Source organism: Calypte anna, chromosome 13 (assembly GCF_003957555.1).
Source record: "Calypte anna isolate BGI_N300 chromosome 13, bCalAnn1_v1.p, whole genome shotgun sequence".
NCBI lineage: Eukaryota > Metazoa > Chordata > Aves > Apodiformes > Trochilidae > Calypte > Calypte anna.
The window spans coordinates 17369168-17390361 of NC_044259.1; the positions used below are offsets into that span (position 1 = coordinate 17369168).

General features: G+C 49.9%; 1 protein-coding gene across 2 annotated transcripts in view; it reads right to left on the bottom strand.

The window, feature by feature from the left end:
• Positions 1-21194, bottom strand: part of PPP2R2B (protein phosphatase 2 regulatory subunit Bbeta) — a 55073-nt gene that overhangs the window by 20989 nt on the left and 12890 nt on the right. The window contains exon 1 of one of the 2 annotated variants that reach the window (XM_030459285.1): positions 18505-18617. The exons of the other annotated variant lie outside the window; for it this stretch is intronic. Coding sequence (XP_030315145.1) covers positions 18505-18574 — 70 coding nt within the window. The 5' untranslated portion in view covers positions 18575-18617. Of the gene's footprint in view, positions 1-18504; positions 18618-21194 lie in introns of those variants that run through there. 2 annotated transcript variants of the gene reach the window in all.

The window sequence follows — 21194 nt, forward strand, 5'->3', positions numbered from 1 at the left end:
ACAACCAAACACTCCCCTGGAGATACACGCAGAAACCATGGAGCTTCAAAATGCAACGGGAGAGCTCAGAACAATAAAGTAGAAAGGAAAGCCAGCAGAAGCATTCAGACAAGCATAACTTTACATGGCACAGAGATCCTTCTTTGTCACCCCAAAGTGTCTTGACACAGAGGGGTGTGGATTCACACATGTGATGCATAAACTCCTTCAGACATGCAAGTCTTGAATTAGTAACCATTTTTAATCGATCAGGCTATGAAAACCTTATTTATATCTATATGTTTATAATATACATTACACCTGAGATGGTGGAGCAGGGTGTGAAGCAAGGCAATGAGTGGGGGACCCAAAGAATCTCTCTACCAGCACAAATACCTCACTTTGAGAACTGACACCTGCTGTGTGTGTCCCTGAGCACACCGTGCAGGAGGTCCCTCATCCCCGTGCCATCCAGAGGTGCTCCCTGCACAGGGGGGCATGGCCAACACTGTGGGGACCCCAAAGTAATTTCTAAGTGAACAAAACTCACCACAAACTGTGCCATTACCAAACCCCATAATTTCGTCTATCACTTTTCTTCTCTTTTTACTGCTCTTTTGATATTCCTCTTGCCTGCACACACACACACAGCCTTCCATCACATGCCCACCACATTCCTGCTGCTGCAGGGGAGCAGAGGAGCAGTACCCAGGAGGGACACCCACCCTGCTGCCCCTCATCCCACTGCATCCCGTGCCTTGGCTGGCTGCAGGATTTACACTGCCATCCTTCTGCCAAGAGGCAGAGAGGCAAAGGACTGGAAAACCTCCTCAATATGGCTGATTTGGGCTTAGGAATCGTCACAGAAAATTCGCCTGCAAAAATATGCTCTTAAAATAAATTAGACTTTGTAAAAAGCACCTGAGCATCAGTCAGATCCTCCACTTCACCCCTTCCACACTGACACATTTGAAAACCCTGAGGATTCCTACAAGCCTCACGCTCTCTCCCAGCTCTGCCAAGAGACTGTGCATAAAGGAATAAGCAACCCAGAAAGGGGTCTGGTTTCCAAATACCTCCTGAAAATCTGCAGTTTGCAGTGCCATCACTGCTGGCTGAGAACAGCTGACACAGAAACACAGATTCACAGACATTAACAGTGACGAGCTCTTTGTATTTAAAAGATCTGTACCCTCAGCAGGAACACAAAGATAACACTGTGCTGACCACAACAGCAATGTCCTGACCAGCATCAGCACAGACACCTGCTCTCAGGGTGCTTGCAGACCCAGGCAGCCCTGACACACCTGATGTAGATCCCTGTTCTACTGTTATTCCAGGCAGAGGGTCGGTGTGCAGGCACCAGGGTGTTTGCCAAAGCTCTCAGTGTGCCATGCAGTCTGTCTTTCTGGTCAGCTTGCTGAGACCATCTGTTAGTGTATCAGCAAAAGCTATTGTTTTGGTTTGGTTTTTTAATCTGAATTAGAAGTACCCAAATGTCAGCTAAGCAAGGAAAATTTGGAAGTGGCAAATCTTTCCTCTCATGCACAGCAAATGTTTTCAGATTATGACCTAAATTCATTACCATCTCACACCAGTGCCATCTCAGTCTCATTATTCCAGCTTGGTGCTCCTGGAACAGGCACTGAGGTTGAACACTGGACCCACAACAGGCAGCAAACACCACCCAGAGTTCCTCCTGCACGTGCAGTTTCTCACAGACACGGATACTGAGTGCTAAGATAATCTGCATCCCTGCCACAATCTATCTTTGAAGAAAGCACACGTGGAAGCCCCAGCCCTCAGGGACTGCTGGGGTTTGACAGAATGTGCTTCCTATCCCAATTCTATATTTAGGGGAAAGCAAACACACTAAAGCTATGTGCAGACAGTCCCTGGCGTTTGTTGCATGGATTTGAATTTAATCAGCTAAAGATGGCTTAATCCAACATCTGGGGCTCTATCAAGTAGGAAGGTACCACAGGAGGATTTCTCCATGCTAGGCTCAAGCAGCTGCAGCCCAGAAGTGCTGGGCAATGCTACCCCAAGTTCATGGCTGTACCCACTCCACCAGAGCCACCCTATGTCCCAGTCAACCTGACCCTGGCCTCCAGAGCCACTTGTGGTCCTCCCTCAGGGATGTGCCCTGTCCCTGCAGGTACCCAAATGCACCAGCTCCTCTAGCAGCAATGCAAAAATCCACCTTAACCCAGGAAAAGCTTGAGAGAGCCTCTGTGCAGGGCCAGGCCACAGCACATGTGCTGTCTGCTCATCATAAACTAGATTTTTCTGCCTACTTTAATGTTTCTTCCCCCAGAAGCTGGATGTCTGTGCGATCACTTTCAATCTGCTCCTGGAAGAGCTTGTCTCAGGACATTTTCCATGCAGCATTTTAATTAAACTTTCTTTCTTTCAATTTAGTGTTAGGTTCATTAAGTCCTGAGCCACTGAAATGAAGTGCTTAAAAGTAATTTGTGCAGTGGCTGAAGGAGGAGATTACAGCTATAAATGAGCCCAGTCTTTAGAACTGTGCTGGTTTTGCTGGTGTGGGTCTGCAGCATGTCAGTGAACATCTCTGTGCCCGGTAGCATTCAGCATCACCTGATGCAAGGGGTCAGAAACTGTACCAGACCTCTTTCCCAGTTTCCAGGCAAGGTAGCTCCTGCCTCTGTGATGCCCCATGGCAAAGCCTGGCACCGTTGTGCCTGTGGCACAATGCACAAGTGTCACATGCTGCCCTCACCCTGGGCCTTTCTGTGATCTGTCTGAGTAACAAAGCATTGTGTCTCTGGCTGGTAAGTAACAGAGATGAAAAAAAATACTTGGCTTATAAACTGCAAGTATAAATACAAAATATTTATTCTTAAAACTGATCAGGAATTTCAGGTACACACCTGGCTGTGCTGCTCTTCTCCCAACCTAGGCAAGGATGAAAAAACCTGCTGGAACACCTCCTCCTGTCTGCCCAAAAAAGAAATAACCTATCTTACTTTGTTGAGTAATAAATCACTACTCAGTCTGCATCTGAAACAGAGAGGTCATAGCAATGCTATTTTAGGATCTGCCAGGTTGGGATAGCAAGAATTCATCTTTAACACGAGAGAACTGGTATCTTTAAGTTTAAAGATGTCCACAGTTGGATCAAGCTAGGCTGCCAATCATCACCATCATCTGCAAGAAACATACATACAGCAGAACACTGAGGGGCCCTTTAATAACAACAAGAAGCACCCGCTGATCACTCTCTGGCAAAGCCTTCCCATTAGCACACGCAGTCTGTTCAGTTTTACTACGAGTTAAGTGTGCAGACAGCTGGGATTCCAACACTCCGCTACTATCCCCTTGCCTTGTGTTTTTAATTAATCATTCTACATAGGATTTTGTCCTTCTGAAAAGAAAATTTATTTGGATTTATTTTAATCTATCTTTAGTGGAAACAGACAGACAAACCTTGCTCATTATCACGGAATCAACTCTGGGAGGTAATACACTTCCAAATGGAAGCACAGACATTCATTAGATCAAGTGAAAACCCTCTCCCAGTCAGATGGGATTTAATTAAGTTGGCTCTGACAGGGAATTAAAGGTCTTTGCTGGGAGCTCTGTTTCTGGTGTTGGGGCTGTACCACTGGAGCTAAACATAGTGCTTCCTCAGGCAGTATTAATATAAAATATTTCGGACAAAATTGTTAGACTGAGATAATCGTGACTTTGTTCATCTGCTAGTGCAGAGACCAGAGGCAAAGCTGAACCTGGTTGATCCCTCTGAGGTCTTATCATTAACACAGTAACTTGGCAAAATTAGAGCGTATGGAAAGCTTGATTTTGTAATTCTAAAACTAGAGACAAATGCAGGGACAAGTACAGAAAATGATTCTGCAGCACTACAGGGCTGACCAGTGGCAGAAAGCTGTCGCTCATCTAGACATGACAACTGCTATTTCAGAAGATCCTTGTGCAAATAAGATGTGCTCTCAGTAAAACATCCCATTGTCAGGTCCACCAGTTTTCCATCAAACCATCATTTCCATCAAACCATCATCATCTCTGCTTGAGCAGGTTGCCCTCCTGGTCTCACTGGGTGATGCTGCTTTATACACCATCCCTGTCCGACACTCACCCAAAGACAAGGCTCTGGACTGCCCTCTCCTCACACCACTGAGGCCACCAACAAGCCAGCTCCATTCTCAGGAGCTGTGTGTGGCCACACAACCCAGAGGACAGATTTCAACTCTGCTTCTTGTCCCAGTCACAGTCAGATCCAATTGGGACCTCCCCACCTGGACACGGCAGTGTCACCCATCTCCAGTGACACCGAGCATCCCTGCTAACCCTGTTGTGCCTTTCTGAGCCCAGTGCTGCCCCATAACACTCATCAACAAAAATATGGGGATTTCTTAAAATCTGGAGATCTCTTAATTCAAAACAGAAAACTCAAACTGCACCGTGGGTTGTGAGCATACATTTGGGCTTCTTTCAGTAGGGGAAAAAGTGAAAATGCTAATTAAGCTCAGTTGTTGGAAAAATGCCCTGCAGAAACATGACTCAGAATGGGTCACAAATCATAAAATAATGGTAGTAATAATAATAACAACAATAATAATAATAATAATAATAATACGCTCTGGGGACATTAAGCGATTACAGAGAGTTGTTATTTGGCTGATTTTCACACTTCGTTAGTATATGCATAATTTAACAAGTGAATGTGCCGATTGCTGGCAAGACTTGAGAGCCACTTTCTTGAAACACAAACTGTAAACTGGGATGGCCATAGTTAGGTTTGATTTGTTTGGTTATTTTTTTTTTTTAAATCCTGATGAAAAAGCAACAGACATCAATTCCAGGCCTTCAAGAAGAACGCCTAGAGAAGCAGCTGATGGTCAGGGCTGAGGAAACAGCAGTGTGGCTGTGCTGTAAAAATGGTTCTCTCCTCCACAGCCTCACTGTGACCTGGTCCCCAGCACCCAGCTGGGAGTGACTGCAAAGCAGTTTAACATAGAATTAGATAAACCTTGGTGAAAACAACTCCTTCAATCCTGCAACCCCCTGGGGAAGGGGGAAGGGGCTGGGGTCTGTACCAGCACCCCTGGGAGACAAGGGACCTAGGAGACTCAGCACAAGACCTGCAAGATAAAGGCAAAAGTTCCAGTGGTGGGGAGACAAGCTTTTTGCAAAAAAAAAAAAAAAAATACTCTGTGACTTCTTTTTCCCCTGCAATCTGCAGCAGCCACATTTCTAACAATCATTCCAGACTATAATTTCTCCATATTTTAACAAGATGTTTTGTTTATGAAACTGCAAGAGGATTTAGGACTTATGAATAATGTCATGAGGTCTGCGAGATGTTTCTTTGTATGATTAACTGACCACAAGCCATTTGTTTTACAACAAAGATGCTCAATGATCCATGTACACTGATTTATTCAGGCCTGGTCTCTCGTAATGGTGAACGTCTCCCTCGTACCCTTCGTTAGCTCCACACAACGATGGGAGCCATGCAGACCATGAACAAGTCCCCATTACTCTCCTCAGTTGTCCACCAGCCAGGGCAGAATGGGTCAGCAGAAAACCCAAGATGCTGAGGAGGGAACATAACCACTGGCAGACCTGGTTTCACCAGTAACACGGGTGCGGTGAGGTCCTCCTTGCAGGGCATCCCTTGCACTCTGCTTACTGGGGCATTTCTGCACGTTTCACCCCTGTTTCTGATGGTAGAGATATTACTGTTTGCTGCAAAGATGACACTCTCTCTGCCAGCCCAGTGGGAGCAGCACAGCTGATACCATGCAGGGGGAACCCATCACCAGCCCAACAAACCCAGCAGCAGCTTCCTCTTTGCTAGTGAGCTGCAGGAGCAGCAAGGATCCCAGAACTACCCACAGCCACCCAAATAACAACTGAGGCAAAAGCTGAGCCCTGGTCTCCAAAGGTGAACAGGATCAGCCCAGGGCAAACAAACTGGGGGAAGCAAATAACAGTCTTGTCATACCCAGACACTCCTGACCTTGTTTGCAGCTGAAATATCTCTGCACTGGGGCAGAACTGACAGGAGGAGCTCAGTCTGAACAGAAGTGGAACTGACAAATACACCCTGACTGTCCAAATTAAACAGCTGATGGCCAGTACCTGGCATCATCCAGGTAACACACACTTGCTTTTCATAAGAACTTGATTTGGATGGGTCAAAGCTCCAGGAACTGAAATGTTAAAGGCTGCTGGAAAAGTTCTTTTTCTGGCTTTTTTATTTTTATGTATTCTGATTTTGTCTCTTAAAAAATGAACAAGAAATCTTATGACCGCAAAGGAGCTTTGAGTTTCTCCATCAAATGAAACACAGTGATGCTTGGATGGCACTTAATGTTTTCCTGTTTTGTTTTGTTTTGCTGCACATAAATAATTACAAGTGAGGATGCAGTACTTTGAAGTTGAACTTAGGAGTATGAGCAAAGCTACAGCAAGAGTAATAAATTATGCAAAACTATTTGTGCTTGGAATGTCAATGTTTTAAGATTATGCAAATGGGCACTTTTTGAACCCCTTCTGAAAACCCAAAAAAGCCTTGGGACCAAACCATATGGTTCATGTCAGTTACCCACAGCAAGCTTAATGCTTCCTCCAGCCAGCAAGGATTTGGTCAATTACTTTATTAATGTGTTTATGCAAACACAGAGCAAAGGAGTTGGGGAAAGTCTCCCCAATTCCTCTCTGAGCACCATGGGGCTAAAAAGACGTTAACCTAAGAAAATGTTGAAGCCCAACAAGATCCTGGAATCAGCCACAAGCCCCTGATGGGCAGAGCTGTCTCTGACCAGAGGTCAGTGTGAGAGGGCAAAACGGGCCCTTCTGACCTTGAAAATCCACAAAATCTTCAGCAGGAAGCTGCCGTATCAGTTACAGTTTATGATTACATATCCCTGGCTCAGGACAAGGAATATCTAATTATACTAATTGCTTCTGGTTTGGGAGCAGCCCTTTACACTTGGATAAAGGTGCCTATAAACAACGTTTCTGCCTGCGCAGGCTGCGGGTCAGGTTTTACATGCTCTGAGAAGATTAACTTTATTCCTGGTGAAGAATTTAATTACAGGAAGTGATTAGCTGAGTGTTCCCAGTCAATACAGCTGCAGTAGGAGCTGACTGGGAGCCTGCACAATTTCCATTCCACAGGACGCCCCAGACCAGCACAACTGCAGCGAAGCCGTTTGGGTTTCAAGTGGTACCAGCAAGACCTGGATCTCCACAGGCCAATTACAACATGCTGACTCCAGCAACATTCAGCAGGGCTGGAAAGGGGGGAAACCAATAAAAAGACAGCAGGAGACTGAAACTCCATTTTAAAATACAGGAATAACATCATTTTATAGGCTTCTTGTTTTCTAATTGCAACGCTGCAAAAATCAATGGCTTTTGAAAAGTAAAAGAGACACAGCAAGCTGCTTGCAAACCCTGCTAGCCAGAAACAATGCTTGCCAATACATATAAACATTGTTTTCCCATCTTTTTGAGAGGGACTGGACAAAAGAATGCCTTAAGTATCTCCCATCTGCTTTAACATTTTTCACTATAGGTTAATAATTCTACCAGCAGCTATTCACTGAGCAAGAAAAAAACCTGTAATTAAATATACCTAAAATAGCTTTTCAGCCCCCAAATAGCGCTGCCAAGAGCATAACAAAAGCTAAATCTGACAATCTAGCCAAGCTGCCTATTAGCATTCTTACACTGAGGTAACCCAGTGCAATGGTTAAAACAAGCTTCTATTTTCATGTCCTGCCATGCAGAGACAGTATTCAAACAGCACAGGGAAACACAGCCCCTGTTTCTCCTGAAAGACTGGAGCAGGAGCCACGTGTGTGAGAGGATGGAGCTGGGCTGGCCAGGGACCCACAGAGCCACCAGCATCAGCCCTGTCTCCCAGAAAGGAACCTCTGCAAGGATAACCCCAGGCAGAACAGCCAAGGACAAATGCCACCTCAAACCGGACTTTCATTTGTCAGAATTAAAGCCTTTCCAAGCACCCTGCCAAGACAGGACTTTTCCCAGCAAACCATTCCCAAAAGCTTCCCCTGATGGGTTAGCATCATCAGCTAACTCCCCAGTTAGCAAATATGATGGCATTTGTACCCCCCAGCTAACCCCAGTGAAGAAGTCCAGTCCATCAGCAGATGGCAAAGCAGGGGGGGGTCCACACCAGTGCCAGCTCCCCTGGTGTGTGTGTCCCCATCCCTGCACACTGCCCTGACCCCTGCCTGTACCACCAACCACCACCCAAAGCTCTTGGGAGCTAGGTTGATATAACACAGATGCATCTGGACAGTGTCTTTGTCCAGCAGCACTGAAAACCACTCCCCTTCCCAGGTGATAAAACGGCTGCAGGTTTATCCTACCCAGGCAGGAGGGAGAGGGCTTGGGCTGTGGTACCCGGCACCCAATGAAGGAGAACTCACAAGGACACAGTACCACAGTGTTATTTTTCTTGTGCCAAGTACCACTCATCTCTCTGCATGCACACTAGGAAGACATCACTGACCCCACAGGCCAAGATGCCACCAGTCCAGCAGTCCCTGCCTGAATCCAGCACGCTGCCTGTAGGCACATGGCTACCAGTGGTCTTATTTGAGGGCCTGAGACTGCATTTGCAGAGAGGGGAAAAAAAATCAAAACAAAACACTTCTTTTTCTGGCAAATCCTAGTCCACCAGATTTCATCACCTTGTCAATAACTTCACACATTGTCAGAAACAGATTGCAAGAAAAGAAAGAGGTTTGGTGAGGCAGTAGCTCTCAAAAGATAGAGAACAAAGTGCCACAAAAGTCAGGATTCAGCTGTACTTTAAAGCAGGGCACATCTCCTACCCAGAGCCATGACCATCACTTCTAGCCAGCAAAGTGAACAGCTACAGAGCCTTCAGCTTTGCTGCATGAACATCCTGGGAAGGGAAAGGGCAGGGAGCAGAGCAGGCAGCTGTGCTGGTGCTGCTTGGAGAGGAGCACTGGCACTGACCACGCTCATGGTGGTCCACGCACCCATGGAGCTGCCAGACACCCCCCAGACACACCAAAAGCTCTGGGCAGGACCCTTCACCCACTCCAGGAGCGCAGGGACAGGGCAGGACACACAGGGACTGACACCTCCTGTGCACAGGGGCGCAAGCATCCCTAAGGAGACACCTCGCTACAAAAACAGCAAGGAGAGGCACAGGGAACCTAAAACCAACCTTGCAGTTTGAACAGCAGGTTTCTCTCCAGAGAGAAAGTAGAGCTTCCTTAAATAAGGCAGAGAAGCCTTTCAGAATAAAACCTGCAAGCCTCGAGGTTCCCAGGGCTGCGTGGGTCCCTGGCAAGGGGAAGCGCAGCAGATGTGAACACAGTTTGGAGCCATTTCTGGCTTTTTCTCCCTAAGCACTGCCTGGTGCTGAGCCCCCTCCTCCTGCCCCAGCCCTGCTCTTGCTCCTGCCCGGACAGCAGATGGGTGCTGGGGATGGGAGGGCTTGGGAGGAAGAACAAGGTTTGGTGCAGGAGCACCCAAACCATGGCCTCACCCCAGGGGTTGGTGCCCAGGGACTCCCACGGCTCCACCCCAGGAGGTTTTGCCCTAATTGCATTAAGGAGCATGCAGTGCCTCCCTTTATTTGTAATGAACCTCATGCTTCAGGAGCTGAGAGTCCCATCTGCAGGAGCAGACTGTTGCAGGATTCAGCTATTAATAGCCACCGGTACACACTTACTTCCAGCTGAGGGACACGAGAGGGGAGGAGACAACCAGATGGAGATAATGCATTAGGGTAACACAAAGCCAAAAAAAAGGATGATCCACTTCCCTACATCCTTACACACACATCTCAGGCTTACAGCAGGGAGCAAAGTGTCACATGTGTGATTAACTCATAAACATCCTAATTATAAAGTTCTTACAGTAAACCAAATGTCCAAACATGACAAAGACTTGGCTGTGTCCTCCTGAGGGTCCTGTACTGACAAGGGAAAGCTGCAGACTCCAGCTCTGGCCTCAAAGCAGCATCAGCAAGACCTGTGCCCAGCCTGGAAACACACTGATGGGTTAGACTCAATAAAGATATCCCTAACATAGCAGCAAGCAGCATCACCTGGTTTATGAAATTCTTTGAGACCAGGTAGTGAAGGAGGGCTGGGTGAGAACCAGGAGTCCTGCTCCTGTCCAGGTTGCAGCCGGGTGCAGGTCTCGGGCTGGATCTCCGCACCAGTCTCCCAGTAGTGAGAAACACTGACCACCTCGAGACCTGCCAGGAGAAATGGATCTGGCTCCACTGACACCAGGGACAGTCCCAGCTATGAGGTGATCTCTGTGTGGCACCATGAGCGAAGTCTTGGGCAAACTAACCAGCCAGTGCCACAGGTACCAACCTCTGACTTTATTTCCATGCCCCATGGCTAACAAAGGATACTTCTTCATTACTGCTATTGATGAAGAATGCTTAATAACCTGTCATTAGCTGGACATGCTCCATCAGTAGCACCAAGCTGCTGTATTTTGCAGGACTCCCAATGAAAATATTACCCCATGAGGTCAAATAATAGCATGAAACAGGATCCATAACCAAAACGCTCTGGCTGCAGGGAAGCTCAGCCCCAGCTGGTGCTGGGGAGAGGGGCTCCCACCTGCATTTTGCTGGGTGTGACCTCCCTGTAGATACCTTCAGAGATGCCTGGAAACATTTAGATGGGCCTATGCCACGGGACTCCAGCTTCTGCCAAGAAACCAGGCAAACAAACCAAGCCACCCCTGGATATCCACATTATTTGTATCCTCCAGCTGAGAGCATTGCCCCGATCTGGTCTTCACAACCAGAGGCAATCACAAGCAGACATCTGGCATCCTTCTCCTGCCAGCCAGAAATGTTCAGTGGGGAGACAGTTACAAAGCAACACTGCTCACGCTGTTATTATAATTAAGGGTCTGTCAGCCTCCTGCAACCAAGGCCAAGTTTATTTAGGGATTGGGAAGGAGGGCTCTCACAAACCACCTCTCTAATTCTCCGTCCTCCAGTCCCCTGATCCCACAGAGATGTGTTTCCATGGACAGCTTGCCAGCTGGAGCATCTCCCACCTCTGCCAACACCAACCTCCTGCAGCAGACCAGGTCTGCTCCCAAACAGCACATGCAGGGGCCTGAGGCAGGAATAACAAAATAATCTGCTCATAACAGAGGCTTCCTTGGCCTGCCACGCAGGTGGGAATCATCTGACACACGTAGGTTTGGCAAGGAGTTAATCTTACATGCCTCCACCTCCAAGCGTTCGGAGTATTCAGATTAAAGGTGTGAAATGTTCAGCTCCCTTTAGTTACCCCTCACATGAATGATGTACCCTTCAAAAACACTCTGCTGAAGATCACCTCTGCTGCAGGTGGTTGTGTGACCACCTTTCCTTGGACAACCCTGTTATCCCAGCAAAACAAACACCAACAGTGGCTGTGATGGCCATTTTGCTGGCTCAAGGAACACCCAGTGTGTCTTGTTTCCTCAGAGCTGAACTCCCATCTTGACATCCAGAGAGCTCATCAGAACCCTACATCCCAGCTGGCTGCACCTAGGATCCACGGATGTATTGTACAACAGAGCATGATGGAAGTGTTTCCCTTAAAACGAAGTGGCTGAAGAGAAAGAAGTTTCCTGAGCCCCTCACAAGGGAGATGGGGACACTCCTGAAGGGCTGGGGGGGTGTCTGTCCTGACCACTGCTCCATCACAGCTTTGTTACAGCTTTAAACCAGACTGACAGCCAAAGCTGGACACCAGCAGAGCGACCTCTCAATGGGCTCCTAAGCATCCAGGAAGCAGGAAGGTGACAAAGCCTGGCAAAGAGGGAGCTGGGCTCTCCAGGTGGCCCCATCGGTGCTGTAAACACCGTGAGGTGGAAGGATGGACCCCTCTTCACACCCCTGACCACATTCCCCTTCCCACCAGGTAACATTTACTGAGGCCGACGTGAAGCATCCTGCCACCCCAGCCATGGGCCACTGGCCACCAGACAGACGAGCACCCAGCACTGGGCATGGCCTACAGCTGTCACCATGCCCTGGCACTGGGCACAAGGTGCCAGCCCAAGGCCATTACAGTGCCATGGCAGCAGGGCATCGCTCCATCCCCAGGAGCCTGGCACCACCCACCCAGGGGCTGAGCAGGGCCTTAAATAACAAGAAAAACACATTTATCTCACCATCATGTCACTGAGGAAGTCTGTAACAACAATGAAAACATCAAGATGAAGGTTCCAAAAACCAGTGGGCTTCCAAGGTCTACAAAACCTTCCAAAAGAGCAAACTGGGAAGCCACATGTGTGGGGCTGGTCTCACAGAAGCTGGAGCTGAAACAGTGGCTTCACTGGGTTTCAGGGTTTCTCCCACTGCCTGCTTTCTGGAGGAGCTTGTTGTCAGCATTTTGGAGAGTTTCCACTTCAAAGCCCCTGCTCTAAAATGCGTTGCAGATCAAACCAGGAAGCCAGCAGAATTTTTAAATTAAACTACAAAATTATTTAAAATCCCCATTGAGGATGTTACCACAGGGTTAACCCCCACCCTGGCTTCAGATAACATACTAGCAATAAATGGTAATGTGCACTATGGAACATGATTTATTTTTGCTGAGCAGGCTTGGCATCTATAAATCTCAGCACTCTTAACATTTAAAGTTGTTATTCCAATGACAAAATAGACATGAGGGAGATAACAGTCTTTATCTCCATTAACGTTTTATTGTTATTCAGAGAATATGGATACAGACTGATCCAAGGGTAGGAAAATCACTGCAATTTGTTTGCATACTCGGGAAGCTGAGATAATGGTTGTGCTTTATGACTGCATTAGGGAATCAACTGACACACAGGACAGAGGAGATTGAGATGGGAGATTAGCAGTCTATTTCAGATTCTGGTTTCTATTCCAGTTACCTTTCCATTCACAGGATCAGCTTTAGTGCAGCAGCAGGAGAGACCAACTGAACAGCTGACTTGTGCACAGCAGCAAGTGAGGAATCAGTTTTTAAAGGAAACAAAAAGGCTGCAGAACAGTTCTGTGCAGCAATGCAGCCAAGCAGCATTGCAAGGGAGGAGGAATCTTTCTGGATTTGCCAGACACCTAGAAGGGACTGAAGGGACTCTGCTCTCTCCCTCAGCCTGCTGCCTGGACTCCTGTCACCCCTGCAACCCCACGCTAGGCTGCAATACAAAACTTCCAACCTGTGTGGCCTTTTTTGTCTTTCCCAAGGTACATATCACACCTCAGAGCCCTGTAACAGCCTCTGCAAGGTAACCCCCAAACAAAGTGAGATGAAGGAACAAGACACTCACTTCCCAGGGCACTTCTCCTGTGTGGACAGCCCCACATGGACAGACCCAAGGGACCAAAGAGCTTTGGACAAGCTTGAACTTGACACGGGGAAGGTGTAAAGTCTGCATAGCTAGTGGAAAACAGACAGGTGATAAAAATGCCTCAAGAAAAAGGCAAAGTGACCATGAAGGGTGCTACCTCTGGATGTGCCACCTGCCTGTCACCTCACTCTGATCACCCTGGCAAGAGGGGCTGCTGCTCTACCCTGTATCAGACTAAGGGTAAAGCAAAAAAATCATCCCAACTCAGCTGCTGGATGAAGCTGAAAGCCTGATGGGGTTTCAACATCAACAGGACATCAACAGTGCCCAGGACTGGCTGCCACACTGAGCCAGGTCCCAGCAATCAGTGTCCACGCTGCCAGCAGCACCCTGCAAAAGCATCAGCAGCATTCCCCCTCTACCCGTGACTGCAGCTGCTACCGGAGAACAAAACCCCTCAATCAAAGACCCTTCAAATGTTTCCCCTCAAGAAACCAGGCTCACAATGCACCAGGAGAAAAACACCAAGCTGTGCTGGAACACCCGCTCTGAATGGAGACATTGACTCTGATGGCTCAATTCTGCCTTTCTCAGGGTGGCCGCAGGGACACGAGCTGTGCACCCAGGAACAAGGCACCAAGTGTCTCCACACCTGGGCTGCAGTGTCCAGGTCCTGGGGATGGCCACAGTGTCACCCCACCCCTCCAGGGGTGCCGGGGACAGGCACAGTGTGCCCTGTCTCCCCAGCTCCACTCATGGGGACTTTGGGTGGGTCATGTGTAGCACTGCTGCATACCCAGGATCATGGCAGCACCAGGCAGGGTGCTGAGAAGAGATGTCAGTGGGTGTTCACCCAGCAGCTCTGGACAGACTCACCGTGCCACAGCTCCGCTACTGCCAAGCACCCGGCCCCCTCTGCAGCCCACAGCACCTTGCCAGACCTCAGCCCCTCCAGACCCCTCTGCAGCTGGGCTTTGTGCCAGCTCAGCACATCAGCTTTAGCACCTCCAGCTCCCGTCCAGCTGCTTCGCCAGGGCGGGGAGGAGCAGGGAGGAAGCTGCTGCTGTTTTTAACCTGCCTGATCAGCATCCTCCAACGCCAAGACGCCTCCACTCTGTGACCCACGCAGCTCTGCGGGTCTCACACCTCCCATGGCAGCTACCAGAGTCACCAGTCTCCATCAATCCCAGCAGTTGGGACTTACACTCCCAGAGGATCTCTTCCACAAACCTTTATTCCCACAGCCAAACACCACCAATATTTCCACTAATATTCTCCCACTCTCCAGCAACGTTCAGCTCAGGAGCCACCTGAGCCAGAGGTGGTCCCTCTGTGCCTGGTAAACTTTGACAGCTTTCACGACCTTGTCCAGACTCCTCTTGCAGATGCTCAAAGATCACAGGGGTGAACATTCCCCATGGAAAAGTTTTCCAAGTCTGCTCCCCTTCACCCCACACTGCTGCTGGAGCCTGTTGGGGGTGACCTGGCTTCCCCCAGGGCCAGAGCAGTGCTCCTGGGATTAGAGAGATGGAGACATGTCCGTGGGTCCCTCCAACACAGCTGGGGCACAGGCTCAGGGAGAGGGAGAGAGGGAGGTCTAAACATAGTACATGTATTTAAATAAAAAGCATAAAGGATGGGACTCTGTTTTGTAATCAAAGTACTTAATGTGACAAAACAACTTCAAGGAGGTTCCTGGATTAGTTAAATCCCAATCCAGATGATCCTCAAACAGCAACTCTCATCATTTGCAACAACAAAAATACCCGAGAGCTCTCCCCCTGAACCCAGAGCTGGAGGAAAACAACCCACTTCAGACTTTTCTGGGGATTACACACAGGTTTTAGAAAAGCCATTGTGGCTGCTGCAGAGAGCTGTCCACAAACTGACCTGGAAAGGGAAGAATCTTCAGGGACTCAGCAGAACCATGGGTCAGGCACAGCTCCCAGCTCCTGGTGTCAGCCCCACACCCAGGGGGAGCCAGGGTGACCCAAAGCTGACCTACAGCAGGTTCACACCATGGCCATGGGACTAGGGTCTTACTCCAGCAACACAGCCATCAGGCCCCATCAGGGCCACCTCCCCTGAGTGACCACCAGCCATGTCATCCTCCAAGTGCTTTGCTGGGAGCCATGGGTGCCAGGGACGCACCCAAACCCACAATGCCTACAGCTATGGCCAGGCCTGGGGTATTTCCAACATGTTTGTGCTGAGGTGCACACTCCAAAATGCACGCCCCACCCACAGACTCCTCCTGGACCACCTCCTGGCATCATACCCTGCAAAATCTTCTTCTCCATTGTACCAAACCAGTGGGAAGGGACATGAAAAGGGTCACCCACCCGTGACTATGGTGGGGCAACACTATGCAGGTGCTCTGCACAGAGTCCAGGGCACCCTGCAGCATCCAAAGGGGATAGGGTCAGAGCTGGAGAGAAGAAACCCATCCCACCTCTGCCAACTTTGGTCAACATCTCTGGCAAGCATATGGAAAAGTGGAAGCTACTCACATGGTTTGTTTGTATTCAAATAATCTCAATTTGTCCTACTTTTGTCTGGGTGCTCAGCAGAATTGCGATGAAGATGGATTTATGCAGCAGAACAAACCAAGCATATTTCATGAATATTTTTCTTGTGAAACCTGCCGTTCCGAGCAGTGAACAACCTCGCTGGCACCACCCTGGACCCAGCTCACCCAGCAGCTCCAGAACAGCACCCCGGGGATGTGCACCGCATCGCAGCAACTTAATACTCCCTGGCAACTGAAGTTGAATTAGCACAATGGCTGCATTTGCTTCATTAGCAGTACTTCTGAGCAGCACACAAGAACAAGGCATTCAAGTGTGCGCTTTTGAAATACCATCCTCACCCCACATTTGCATAAAAATACCGGACCTATTTCAGTGTCACCAGCACTTCACCAAACTCCATTTCATAACCCGGAGCGCTCCCTCCACTGACACACCAGGGACGGTCATTTCCAAAGCAAGGGAAGGGATTATTTTTAATCAAGACATGATGGTACCAACCACATCATTTTTAGGCATATGCTGCTTTCACATGTAGAACAAAACTAAAACTGAACTATCATCTTGAATTTTTTTTCCACACAAGCAAGGTCTACCATTTCAAGGTGAATTCAGGCTTCCTCCACCAGAACAACTCCACTGAAAAAGGGAAGTCCTCAACAGCACGAGGTGGAGAGAAACTCCCAGCTGATCCACTGCCAACACACACTCATGTACGTCCTCCCGCCCCGCCACAGACACGGGGATCACCCTGGCTCACAAACAGGAAATATTCTGGCTATTTCCTTGCTATGGAGAGGTTTGCTCTAAGTTTCTCAGTAGGACGCACAAGGCTTTTCTGAAAAGGCCAGTTTACAGTTTGGGGAATCTCACCACAGATTAACAGGCAGACTGTATCTTATCACCAAAACCTCAGGCTGGAAAATCCACAGACCTTCCAGTGCCACCGGCTGGAATCACTGCAGGCTCATCTCAGCCCTCCATCCTTCCCAGCCAGGGAAACTGAGCTCCCAGCAGGTCACGACAGGGAAGGTACCTTCCCAGTTTTTCATGTGTTGGCTGCTGCAGCTGTCTTTGTAATGCAGCAACGGCAAACCTATCCTTCCATGGACGACAGCAGAAGTAGACAGGCTCAGCAGAGAGCGAGCAGCAGAGCCAGGGATGTCCCGGGGTCCTCTCCCCTGCCTCTGGGGTTGTCAACGCCAAGCACTCACGTCTCAGATACACACAAGCAACACGAACTTGCACGTGATAATTTTCTGTGGCTCACCAAGTATCCAAAGCTTCTCATTACTATATGATGCCCAAGATTCTCCCCCTAAATAAAGCGTCCTTTAGCTATGTGCTGGAGTCATAAAATTGCCGGTCTGGTCCTGCGTTGGCTTCCTCTAGAGCCTAAGGAGAATGAAAGACTAAGAGAAAGCCTCTTCAGCTGCTAATTAAGCTATTAATGAGCCTGTACTCTCTGGTGTGGAGTCGGTTTTTTGAGGTTTGATGCACAGGGTCAGAGCCACTGGGAGGGATAGGGTGGGAGGAGGAGGATTCGGTTTTGCTTCACAACAGCAGCTGCATTTTCCTCCCGAGCTGCGGGAGCAAAAGGAGATTGTGGCGGAGCTGACGAGAGGGCTCTTGAGCTGTTCAGAGGGACGGCAGAGGCAGCCTCGGCCCTGTCCCCGTCCCCCGCATCGCCAGTGGTTGCCCTGGGCCCGAGGCTGTCTGCAGCTCCCGCCCGATGCCCGCACCGAACATGGCCACACCGGCTGCTCGCCCCCAGCCCTGACGGCCAATCCTGATCAAACGCTCCCGCAAGCTCAGCCGGGGCTATGACATTATGCATGGCTAACAGTTCTGGCATCTCCTCGCCTCTGCAACACACAGGCAGAATACGTATTTTCTCCCCGCAGAGGCTTGCAGGAGCAAAACAGCACCGAGACAACTATTTAGCGCCTGTAGCACGAATTGCACTCGTATTTGCCGTATTTCCTAACCTCACCAGCACAGTCACCGGCTACCTGCGGAAGTCGCTAATGCAGTCATCAGCTAATGAAGCACATTCGGAAACCGCGGCCGCCCGCAGACCCCCGGCCCTCTCGGAAGGGTCGGACGGGCCCGGTCCCCTCCGCTGTCGCCGTCGAGAGGAGCCCCCACGACGGGCGCGGTCTCTGGGGCTGCCCCGGGGCTGGGGACTCGGTTCCGACCCGTTCTGCTCCCCGGGGGAGGGCGCGGAGCTCAGGGCGCGGCTGCTGTCAGTCTCGGTTCTCCGGGGCGGCAGCGACCAGTCGGTACCGAGCTGCTGCCTCGGACCCCCACGGGACCGATCCGGCTGAGCGCGGCGGCTCCGGGGGCGGCGGCCGGGCCCCGCCACCCCGGCTCGGGGAGCCCACCCGCGGCAGGGCGGGTGGAGCTGGGCGGCTCCGGTGCTGCTGAGTCACCAGAGTGGGTCAGCCTGCACGGACCCCCAGGACCGCCGCCGGGATGCCCGTCCTGCCCGGCCGGCGGGGAGCAGCCCCCGGCCCCGGCTCCAGCAGCGGCCCCACCAGTGCGGCTGGGGCGCGGGGGTATGCGGTCGGGGTCCGAGGGCTGGTGCGGGGCGGCCCCCACCTGCTGCGGGCGGGCAGGGGCTGGTGCCGCCGCCCCGGCAGTCGCTCACCTTCCGTGGCATAGCTGTGGTCTCGCAGGAAACTGCTGCTGATCTTGCGGGTCTCAACGTCCTCCTCCATTGACGGCGGGCTGGCGGGCGCGGGGCGTCAGCAGCCGCAGCCGCGGATCCATCATCCCCCCCCGCGACCTGCTCCGCGGCGGCCGGCCGCGAAATGCGGCTGTGGGGGGGGGGCGCGGGGCGGCGGGGACCGATGGCTCCTCCCATACGGCACGGCACGGCTGGGCATGGCTCGGCACTGCACGTCCCGGGCGGGCGGAGCGCGGAGATGCCGCTGCCCCGGGGGATGCTCTTGCCCGGGGCGGTTCTGCCGGCGGATGCTCCTACCCCAGGGATGCTCTTGCCCCGGGTTGTTCCTGCCTCTGGAGGACACCTCTGCCCTATGGAAGCTCCCACCTGAAGAAGTGATGCTCACTGAGCCCCCCGCCCCTAAACCTAAGAACACAGCCGAGGTTCTTCCACCTGTTGTTTTTTTTTTGTTTTTTTTCTGGCAGGAAAAGACCCACAACATGTATACACCGGTGTCCTGGGGCAGAAGATGCAGCGAGGGCCATGGGAGTCTCCATGTCGGCAAGATGAGGAGTTGTGTGCCCATGGCTGCCTCCCCGTCCCAGCGGTGAAAGGGGAGAGGATGCTCAGTGGTTTCTGGCTGCTAAGGTCAGTGCAGGCAGGAGGATCCCTGACATCCAGGGAAGAGTCCGGGGGCTACACAGTTCAACAGATGTCCTGACAGTCCATGGCTGCTCTGCAGGCAGTGTTATTGTTACCAGGACCACGGGCATGTGTATATATATATAAAAATACAGGATGAAGGGTAACAAACAAAGGTGCTGGATAACATTACAAATACACAGCTCGATTTGCTCTCCTTGCTCTATCATAATGAAAATCTCATTGGAAGGTGTGAGATTTTACAACCTACATTATCCTGCTGAGATCACAATGCCCTCCTGGGAGTTCCTTATTTGAGGGGAAGCATAGGAGAGAGCATGGCTGAGCAAGAAGGCTCAAGGACTCCAGTCTCTCCAGCATCTGGGTCTGTGGACAGGGCACTCTACACCACCACGACATGCCTTTTGGAGCAGCGTGTGGATCCTGTCAAGCAAGAGGCAAGGGAAAGCTTTTCTTTCTGCCCCGTGTTGTGACCTTGTGAGAGGTGAATTCCCAGGCTCTCAGATGCCTGCCTCCCCAGGATGTGCTGACATGCTGTCACGTGGAGGCTGATGAAGGCACTGCAAAACTGCACTTTGAGAACCCTGGCACTTACTCATACAGCATCTAAAACTTCAAGGATTTGTCAGTCAACCACATCACATCACAGGCCATTCATTAGTATGGGGACTACTGATGTGACAAGCCAGAAGCATTCATCAGACAGGCATGAGCCTGAAGTCTCCATGCCCACAGCCTATATTGAATTGCTCTGGAATGCAGGTTCCTTGCTATAATCACCAGGCACATGTTTAAGTTAAACAAACACTGTATTTGTGGCTGAAGCTGCTCTCAGTTGTGGTGGATGAGATCCACAGGTTAATCTGAATTCACACACAAGACTTGGCTGTGGCAAAAGGCAGAGCAGAGATGCAGTTACCCAAGCTCTTGCAGGCCAGGAAGAGTCCCAGAAGTAACATCACCCTTTATAGATAACTTGTGTTGTTGGTAGCTCCTTGTGAGCTGCAGTGATGGGACCAGACCTGAGCACTGCACCCCCAGACTCAGAATTGCTGCTGGCTCCGGACAAGGGACACCTCTGCACTTGGAGCTCCTTGTCTCCCAGGGGAAGGCAAGGATACAGACCTCCAGCAGGAGGAGAGAGGAGGAAAGAAAAGGTTAAAACCAAACCAATACATCCATGAATCAGATTACCCCTGCCTACCATGTGCATTTGCCTGCGGGTGTGCACTTGGGTGCACTGTATAAGACACAGGAGCAATCTAGCTTCAACAATCCCAATGCCAGAAAAATAAAGACAGATTTTTAATAAGCAAACATGACCATATCACATCCTCCCTTCATATATCAGGTGGCAAGCCCCAGTCAAAAGGCAATGTCCAGCTGAATAATGAGCACCAGCATTGCTTAACAATATTGTTTAGGAAATACAAACACAGACTAGCAGCCTTCCTCCCGGTCCTTTCAGCATGCTCCATCTTCAATGTATTTCCATGTTAACAAGTGCCAAGTCCTTTCTACTTTATTAACTAGAACAATTATTGTCCCCATTGTGCATGAATTATAATTACGTACTCATAACTCCTCCAAAGTTTTTCAATACATCACACCATTTAAATGCATCCACAGGCCACCTGTTTGTTATGCAACATACATAAGAGCTGCATCATGAAATCCATTTATTCTCAGCTTTTAAAAATCCAGGAATGAGCCTGTACAATAACTAAAAGCATTAGCTGTCCTAAGCAGGAATCCATTTGCAGATTAAATTCGCCAAAGGTCGGCTTGTAGCTGTCACAGCTTTCCAAACCCCCAGGTGTCCACCATGTTATACACTTTGACATCTCTTGAAGAGCCAAGATGCTTTCCACTCCATTGATTTTTGCTTCAATTAGAATAGTTTTAAGGGCCCCTGTACACCAGTTTCTGAGGGACCTAAGCAGTGTGTTAATAATAATTTAATCAAACCTTGAATCTTATGCTCAGCATAAAACTGTCTTCACCTCATT